The 10,020-nt window shown below is 40.3% G+C and overlaps 1 protein-coding gene across 1 annotated transcript; it reads left to right on the top strand.

The window, feature by feature from the left end:
* Positions 1 to 1,528: 1,528 nt before the first annotated feature.
* On the top strand, positions 1,529 to 9,766 carry STMND1 (stathmin domain containing 1). The gene is given in 7 exon segments (XM_072855034.1): positions 1,529 to 1,612; positions 2,495 to 2,662; positions 4,855 to 4,933; positions 4,936 to 5,014; positions 8,949 to 9,072; positions 9,493 to 9,534; positions 9,536 to 9,766. Coding segments are annotated over 7 exon segments (807 nt in total).
* The last annotated feature ends 254 nt before the right edge of the window (positions 9,767 to 10,020 follow it).

Genomic DNA, 10,020 nt, shown 5'->3' with positions numbered 1-10,020 from the left:
CACAAGAATCAGGTCCCTGTTGATTAGGGATGAAAAAAGAACAAAATTTCTTGGTAGACACTTGTTTCTCAAGAGACAGTAGATGCACATTTGAGAGTTCCTTGCCACTCCAGGATGCCAGCCCAGGTAGGTACAAACAGTCACACACATGTGCTCTGAGCTGGGTAGAGATGCTAGCTGCAACCTGGAAGCCATACAGTAACCTTAGTGCAGCGCTTTGCACGGTCAGATAAGGCACACTGAGGCAGGGAAGATCACTTTAGGCTCACTGCCATGCAAATGAGTTTATTCAGCTTTCCAACCAGATCAGCTGAGGGTTTGGACTGAAGACAAGAAGAACACACAGTGCTGCCTGCAGTCATCCATCCAGAGTGATCTCTTAGGCTGGAGTCACTCTGTCTCAGCGTTGGGGTTCATTTCATTCTGAAAGTTCACCAGCCTTACTACTTGAAAGACACAGTAGTCATGTAAACATCTCCGTTTCACAGATATGGAAAAGAAATTTAGCAAGATTTACAGAAAGTTTTCCACTACGAATCAGGGTAAGGTCACAAGCTAACATCCATTTGTTACCAGGGTCTCAGGAAGTTCCAAAAAAAAATTCCTCATAGGTATTAATAATTACTTGGGTTTTTTGAATCTTTCAATTTCATACAAAGCGTTAGTTTCATGTGAATATTTATGAAAAACAAAACAATTTATTTCTTCTAACTATAACAGCTGATGATCTCAGCACAAGTGACCCAAGACATGACCAGTTATGATCTTCAACTGACAGCACTGCCTTAACATTTCTCTGCTATCTTTTATAAAAACCTCTTGGAAGTATAAACCATGGCTGTTTTTTAAAATAAAAATTTTTTTAAAATCTCCTACAGCTATCTACTTCTAAGGATGTGAACAGACTCAAACAGTAATCAAGAAATTGTACAATTATTTCAAAGGACGCTTAAAACTTTTTCCCTAGTCGCAGCCTGTCCCTGTCTCCTGACTACATTTCCTCCCATTTAAAAGCTTGCCTTGCTGCTTAGAATTCCAGATTCAGGACTAATATTTTCCAATTGCTAATGATGCTGAAGAATACTTAAGAAATCCAACCAGAGACCGAAGTGTGTGTGTGTATTTTACATGACAGTATCTTGTTCATCTAGGGAAGAAAAAAAAAATTTTAAAAGAGAGGAAAAAAGGCTGGAGATACTCAAGTGTCTTTGCTTGAGTTCCTACAGGAGGTTCACTAACACCCTGAATGACCTGTAGAGATTTGCTGCTCTCAGACCAACATCCCAGCTGCGCAGAAGAAACACATTCCCTCTTAACTTCAGATGAGGGTGCCTGGACAAAGATGATGATGTCTGCATACCAGGACATATGAAGAAAGCCTTCTGTGGTGTTATTTATTGTAGCAACAGGCCCTGGCAACAGTTAGACTCCATGTCGATAATGAATAATGAAGCTTCCAAGGAAGAGACTAGGGTATTCCTACTCCCCGGACTTGCAGCAAGGAGAAGCATATGGTCACAGTTTCACCATGGGCTGCAATATTTCTAACAGGGTTGCTGTCACACAGCTGTCTTCTGAGGAGCTACAGAAGAACCAGGAAGCCAAAAGCCAGGTAGTGACTTCTTCCAAACAGACTCTGTACAAAAGTATGTTAGGAGATGTCTTAGCACATGAGCGTACAAGGACATATGTCTACAGAGAAATGGTTTTGCTGATGTTGACGGTAGCTCTGAATCTGTCAGGGAGCTCTTTAAGAGAAGGGCTATCATTCACTCAGCTTAATACAACCCTTATGCTGCAGGGGAAGCAGACTCACCATTTGGCCACATGCATGACCTGATTTTACAGCACCTGAAGAGCAGCTTTTCACAGTCTGTCTCATTTGCCTCATTAAAGATACAGTTAGAGGCACTTGTTTCCCACACCAGTGATGAATTACAATGCTGCAGCAAGGTGGGTTTTGCCTCAAAAAGTTATTATGAGGCAGGGGCCTTGTATATATGCAAATATTATAGGATACATGTGCACAGCCACTTCGTGAAGTTTGCAGAGTTGCACTGGCTCAAGCCCAAACACACAGAGAAGAGACAAGACTACATCTAGGCTCTAATCCTGCATTCTTTGGAGGTTCAAAGCTATTGTTTAGAAGGTGCACAGGTTAACACCTTACCAAGTGCCAATTTAACACTCAGTTTTAAATTTCTAACCAGTGATGTGCATACAGAAGGCACTTAAAGTACTGAAACAATACTCCAATATAGTTAACTGGGTTATGGACACATTTAGGTTTAAGGTCATTGCTTCCTTTCCAAAATGCCCCAAGAGACCTTTCCTCACCATCAAGATCCACCTGTGACAGAACATGTATAAGTATCAGGAGCACCTCTGTCTTACACTCCACTTGGAACCTGCCAATTCTATGGGACTATTCTAGATACCACCTTAAATGTTTAGAAGCCCAAGGAGTTTTTCTCATTTCTTCATTTTCTTGTAGACTAAAAATGACAGCATTGCTGGAACAGAGGCTGTTCCCTCAGAGGATGGGGCAGCTTGGCCAACAGGCACTTCAAAGGATGGAGCCAAACTTGAAGATGAGACCAGCGAGGGAGACTCCCCTGAAGATGTGCATTGCTGCTTTTCTGAGAAGATGCAAAAAGCACAGGTAAACAGTAACTGAAGTTCATACCAGCTCCACAGAGACCTAGGAGCCAATAATCTTGAGAGTATTGCTACAGCCAACTTCTATACCCAGAAACATTCATGCTGTGACACCGCAAGGATTGAACTCTTAGCACTGGTTTAAAACCATGCAATGGTAGCAGAAAGTATTTCCTAGCTGATGATTATGTTCTGCAGCATGACTCAACCCTCACTACCAGAACAGGCAGCAGGGTAGATACTTTTCTTGGCAGATGCCTGGAACAGACCAAGAGAACAAACTCAGTCTCGTCCGCCGGGGGTAGCCCTCTCTAACTGGGATTATGGCACACAGGGAGGACTCATTGCCTACGCGAGGGCCATCAGTCTGCTGTTACAATGAGTCAGTTTTTACAACAGAATGGTTAATACAATGCCCCTGACTAGCGTAAGGTAGAGACAGTAAGTAAATACCATGTTATTCCTTAAGTTTGCAACCAAAAATTGCAGGGCCAGTCGTCATATAGAGAAAACTATAAAAATTCCAGAAATTGTCATGACGATAAGCAAAGGTCTGCTAAGAATTTTTTTTTCAATTACAAGTGATCACTTAAACCCAAACTTTTCTATAATCTTGGGATACCATTGTAGTAAGAGTTGCTGATGGAAAAGCAGTACCATCTTTGGCACATTTAAACCCCCTAATTTTGTAGTTTAACTCTTGTATTTTTCAAGTGCCATGAACAGCTTACATTTCACAAACACACTAAATGGAAAATCTACAGTGGTTGTTTACTCTTTGTAATAAACAAGGGTTGCAATAAAATATTTCAAATTGAGCACAAAAGGAATAATTACTGGTGTTTGCTATTCATTAAAGAGGACTTAACTCCCAATGCCACAGAAGGACGTGATGAAAGGATTTCATGTCAGATTGAACAAAATTGTTTGCTTGCTCTGAAATAGTGTTTCGTTTAATTTTAAGCTCCTTTTCCACCCACTTGCTAAAAGATAACTTCATAGGAAATTTCTAAACAGAAAGTTTTTGAAATCATGCTTCAATCTTCTGTTTCAAGACAAAAAAAAAACAAAACAAAAAAACACCAAAAAACCCCCATGCCATACCACAATATTTCAACTACATTTTTCTCCTGAATGAATAGATTAGTAAAACCAATACAAATTCACATCACTTGTCAACATTGCCCACTCATCATGCTTTTATTTTTTGCCAAGATACATTTTGCTGTATACTGGCTTCTGACATTTACATGTTCTGACTGACAGCTGAACCCCAGTGCTTTTTGGGTGACTGGTTCAGTTATTTTAGGAGAGGTATGGAGTCAGCTTCTGCAAGATGGTAGATGTTCTGTATTTTTGTTTTACAACTAAAAAATAAGCCAACGTTGTCATACCCACTCTGCTTATAAAGACTGGCAGATGTCAAATAACTGCGATTTTGATTTGGTCCAAGCATTCTTCATACAAAAGCTCTATCTTCTGCCAATAGAGGTTGGGCAGATGGTAGAACTGTCAACTGAGGGTTGAAAAACCTGATGGGTCTTGGCAATAAAGTTGTTCGTTGTTTATTCATGTCTAATACGTGGAAACTTAAACAGCCACTCAGAAGGGTTATCAAAATAATTTGGGTTTTTTAATTCTTAATTGCTGTTTATAAATATATAATTAAGTGTTGGAATGCTTATGATCAGACTCAAATGTAGCAATGCTGTTACAACAAAAATCATAGACCATGAAAGCATATGAAAGTTTGGGTTCATTTAACAGAAAAGCACAGTGATCTTTACAAGACGGCCTGTTAGTAGGCTTGTACAATCTTGTCCCAGCCTGGCTTTCTCTGACCAGATCACAGGACCCTTGAGAACTTGAACTGTAAAGAGCTCTCTAAGGACCCTCTTTGGGAGCATGCTCAAAAATTGGCTTCACAGGCCTACAGCACACGCTTCCATGCTTTCCTGAATGTGTCCCCCTGGGTGTAACTGACTACAGTGAGAAACTGAACTAGGTGCCTACACCATTTTTCAAGCCACTAAGAAGCTTACTGCAAAGTTTAAGCAGTGGAAAGAGCCTCGAGCAGGCCTTCTCCACTAGTTGTTCTCAGTACGTAACCTCTTAAATAAAAACTCTGGCATTGGAAATATATCATGAAGTTTTGTTTGAATGCCAAATGCTCTACAAGTTTTAATGTTTTAATCTTTTGAATATGCGCTGCTCACCAGCGAGTTCACCAGTAAATCATGGCCCTTAGAGGAAACAGAGAGGTAAAAATCATCAGACATCTTGAGGAGCTGAGGATGCAGGAAATAATCAAGAGCCAAAGTACCACTGCCAGGACTGGAAAAGAGTATGAAAACAAGTGTCATTATATGAGGCAGGACACCTGCTACAGCTCTGACCCTGCTGCGAGCACCCTGAGATTCAGTTTCTGCACACGCAAAGCATCCAGGCCTATCTCTAAGAATTTAGAAGCAAGTTGTTAAACAACAGAAAACTGCGTTATGGGGATGTTAATACAACAGAAGCTGGCAGCAGTTTTCAGTTGTTTACAGCTTCCAGGCTTGTTTCAAATGGGGACAAAGGAGACAGTGACAGTACTAAGAACTTGCTCTTTGAAAAACTCCCTGGAAGCTAGGTGCCACGAACTTGTTTCTCAAGTCCACAAAACTAGAAGAAATACTGCTGTCAGGGCTTACAATCACATTTAAATTAAGACCTCAGAAATCCTAAATATTCACACTTCTGAGAAATCTACAATTCACATTTGATCTCAGATGAAGAAACCATTACAAAATGGATCGAAAAAAATATATACACTCAACTGGTATTTGAATACGAAGCTAGTGTCTGTTTTCTTTTCCTTCCGATTCATAACCTGAGGTTTATCTTGGCTTCTGAACTCAAGTTCATTCTTTGTTGTCAAGTACTGTGTTAAGGATCAGATGCCTCTTCAAGATAGGGTTTCTAGTACAGACATCAGGAGGGAAAAGGTCTTCAGGGAGTTTGGAAGCAGTTTAATGCATTTGTGGATATGTATCATCCAAAGCATTATCCCACCACTGCTTCGATACAGGAACACTTCAAGATTAAACCAAGGATGATTCTGAGCAGCTTTGTCACTTGAGGCAAGCCATTTGCACATCTCTAATCTTGGCCACTTATATTATTGAAGATCAAACAGAAACTTTCATAAGAAGGACTAAATGAGCAAGTGCCACCTTACAGCCTGGCCACTGGTGCTGCCTAACACATTTCGTATTGCCAGCACTTTGGAAAACAGGGCTGGAGGGTCTCCGAGCGCAGTATCTCCACAGCCTTCACTTACTTACCTCAGACAGATTTTTTGAGTATCTGAGAGGATTATCCCCTCTGTGGCTAAATTTAGGTAACGTACTGCAGGCAGGCTTTTGTATTTTTCCCCTTCATAAGATAGGTGAGCGTCTGTTCTTTTTTCCCCTCCTGTATCAAAAAGCTGTCTGGTATTAAATTACACATACTCTTTTATTGACAGAAACTCAGTCTGTGCTATTTCTCCTTAGAGAATTTCTATCCTCCCAACAGGAGGATTTCTGTCTTAAAATCAGTACAGCTTTTAAAAATGAACCTCATACTTTTCACTAACAAAGCCAACTTTTCCAAATGATATTTCACATTTGAGCTGGGCCCACTGCTGGGTAACCTACAAGTGAAAACATAAATCTGTCACTAGCTGTTAACTATTAGCTCTCCCTTAGTAGCAATAGAAAATTTGGCCTGTTCTGCCTCCTGTAAGAATAATTTATTCCATTAGAGCTCAAATCCAGCAGATTACCTATGAATAGAGGGACTAAATACACTGAACACAGACACAGTAGAAAAGGTTTATTACCCAGATGTGTTCCAAATTACAATGTGCAGCTCTGGATTTTCAGTATTAACACATGGGTAAATTCTCAGCTGAAATTTTGGAACTGACCAGGAATAAGCATGAATAGCTTTATGCCAAATTTCAGTCCAGCACTAGCTTCAATGAAGAAATGAGCTCACAGACCTCACAGCACTATGAAAGCCAAGTACAACCAGGTTTGAGATTATTTTTACAATAATATTGGAGACAGAGATATCCTTGCAAGAGCTTTCCCTTCCTGTACATAGTTCTACTCCATATAAGTATCTGCATCCCTTAAGCCTTGGCAGCATTACCCATCTTCTCCAGATTTCCTGCCATTGCCAACACTATTAAACAACTATGCTAGAAGCCTTCAGTCTTTTGACCATCCCTCACTTTATTCTGAATAAAGAAACTCCAAGCAGTACAGGTTAAGATGCCTTGTTATACCTGTTTCTAAGTGTTACTGCTCTAAAGGAGCAGTACTTTTGAGAGCAACATTTTATGGGTCTAGTGTAACAAAGCCAAGGAAGAGCCATACACACCACAGGATAAGCCAGCCTCTACAATTTTAACAGTGGCTCTTACGAAAAATGCCAGAAGAGCCAGAGCTTCCACCTAAGATACAGGTATCTAGGCTTCTTTGCATGATTACATTTCAGCATTTAGGGAGAGGAAAGAAAGGAAAAAAAAAAAAAAAAAGTACTGCTATTTTTCCCTCCAGTGCTTCAAAAAGATTGTACAGAAATCATAGAATATCTCAAGTTGGAAGGGACCCATAAGAATCGAGTCCAACTCCCTGCTCCTTGCAGGACTACCTAAAACTAAACTATATGACTAAGAGCATCATTCAGATGCTCCTTGAACTCTGACAGGCTTGGTGCCATGACCACTTCCCTGGGGAGCCTGTTCCAGTGACCGACCACCCTCTCAGCGAAGAACCTTTCCTCATCTCCAAAGAATCGTAGCTGATGTCAATGTTTAATCCTCACCCCCAAAGAGTTACATTAAGCTCTTAATAAACACCTCTACTCCCAAGAAGTAGCAGGAGTTGAATTATAGGCAGCACTGGACACTTTAGTTCATTAGTACACTAGCAGCTGTAGGATATCATGTATCAGGTACCTTTTCTCCAAGTCTACCTTTAAAGGCACTCCTATGTGCGTGAGCTAGAGGGTAAGCAAAAGGACCAAAAGCTGTAGTTTCAAATGGAATGGTCTATGGGAATTTTATCCACTTATCATGAGTTATCATTTACAAGGGATGCGCACAGGTTATTGTTTTAGCATTTCCATTGCTGTTAGCTTTCAGTGTGGGTTCATTGACGCTATGAGGACTCTTGATCTCCCAAAACTGTTTAGCTCAAAGATAAGTTCTTTTCTCAGCTTATATAGATACAGAACAATCTGGAAAGCAACCTGCTTGCTGAATACTCTGTTTAGTTTGGACATATTGGGAAAAGTTTTCCATTCATCTCTTCCTATGCAGTCCACAGTTTATCTCGGGTAAGGAATGACATGCTCAGTACGCAATACCTTCGCACTTTGGGCTTTTGCTAGAATGGCCTTTGTCATTAGATAGAAGAGTGAGTTTCTTTTTTTTCTTTTGAAAAAGTCTTTTGTTTCATTTTTATGATGATTGAACATTGCTTTGTTCAGATTTTTTGTCATCTACAGTCAAACCTCTCCTTTGTGTATCAGTTTTCTTCCTACTGATTCATGCTCCACCTTCATCTCACTAAGTGAGTCATCTTCAATACTATTTGCAGCACTTAACACTTCTGGCAGTGAGGCCTGACTTCTAGAGTTATTTATGGCAATAAAAGTCTGGGGAGCAGATAACTCAGGAGACTTGTAACAGGATAGTGATTATTTCAACCCTAGGTCCTTGGTGTGGGTTTAACACTGCTAAAACTGCTTATCATACAGAAAATGGTAGAATTCAGCCTCCTGGCTGATCAAATAATCATCGCATCTTTCCAGGAGTAAGTAACAACTTTCCAGGAGTAAGTAAGTAACCCTCAGCAGCAGAGCTCTAGGATTGGGCTGCTTATTTACATGCAGCAGAGGCCAGCAGTATCATGATTACAAAGCTCTAACAAAACCATTCTTAAATATCTTCAGCAGTAATAAAAGTAAATTCCCTAAATACTTAGGGCCTCATTACCAAATCCCCACATCTGCTGGGTGTACAGCAACATGGCAAGCTTCACAGACACATCACTCAGCAGAAAAGGGGAATTCTCCCTGCAGACAACACTCACTCGTGAGTGAGCACTGAGGTTATTAGCACATCATTATTTCTAGGCTTTCATTGGTATGAGAGTCCACCACCTCTGTGCATGAAAAAAAAGCAGAAGGCAAGCAGCAAAGTGTCACCCCAACACCAAAATATACTCTGCTGAAAGTTTTTAATGTCTCTACAGAGATGCCCTGGAAAAGACACTGAAGAACCCACCAGCTAGGCTGGAAAAAATTCAGTTTGGAAACAAGGAAGTGGGTGATTTTACAGTGAAGGACATTTATACTTCTGCTGAAGCAAAAAAACAGGTAATCTAATTCTGCTGTGTATTTTTCCAGTGTTTGCTTTATCACCTAAAACCCTCTACATTTTATAAATCGAGCTAATGCAGACAGTTTATGTACAATCTACTACCAAAACCTGATTAATGGCAGTGCAGTGGGTCCTATATTAATCTCCTAGATGTTGGAAATCCAGGTTTATTGTTGCCAAAAGCCTGGAAGATTACTCTAAAAATAAGCATAAGAGGAAACTTCTGGAGCAGTCTTTTTTTTTTTCCCCCTATAGCAAAAGATGCATCTTCCACAGACACCAGAATAAATTGACTAAATTCAGTGCTAACTGCCGTAACATTTGGGTAGAAAGTAAGAACTGCTGCATGTGTTTGACACATATCTACTTCCATCCCTCATTACAAAGAATTGGGGTTTTTTGTTGTTTTGTTCTAGGTTAGGGAAGAGGAACTGAACAAAATGCCACAACACATTACATTTTTTTCCAGCAACTGCCCACCAAACTACAGGGAAACAGACTGAAAAGGACTGCCCAAGTTTTGAAAGTCAAGGAGGTACAGACACCCCTCAGCCCTCACCTTTAGATGGTGAGCCAGGGGTACTGCTGAAGGAAATAACTGCAGTAGAAGCCACAAACACAATTATACCAAGAACTCTATCATTGAGCCTGATAACTTACAACTGCATCAATGAAGCAATCTGGATCTAAGCTGTCTTGCAAAAATGAAAAACTCCTCTGCTCCCTGCAGCTGTCTTTTTTTGGGGCATAAGTAAATTATTTATCATGGGGCACAGCTGAGTCTTGCTGCTACCTATCTCACCTGGGAAAATGGTATCTAATCTTAATTGTTACACACTAATTGAAAGTAAGAAAACAAATGAGAAGAGCCAGGAAGACGCAAATTAGTAGCCAGCCAGTCACTAAGTTCAAGCACGTACACATTATCATGATTTTATCAAATT

Source organism: Ciconia boyciana, chromosome 2 (genome assembly GCF_034638445.1).
Source record: "Ciconia boyciana chromosome 2, ASM3463844v1, whole genome shotgun sequence".
In the NCBI taxonomy this organism is placed as follows: Eukaryota; Metazoa; Chordata; class Aves; order Ciconiiformes; family Ciconiidae; genus Ciconia; species Ciconia boyciana.
This window is presented reverse-complemented; position numbering and strand designations above follow the sequence as displayed.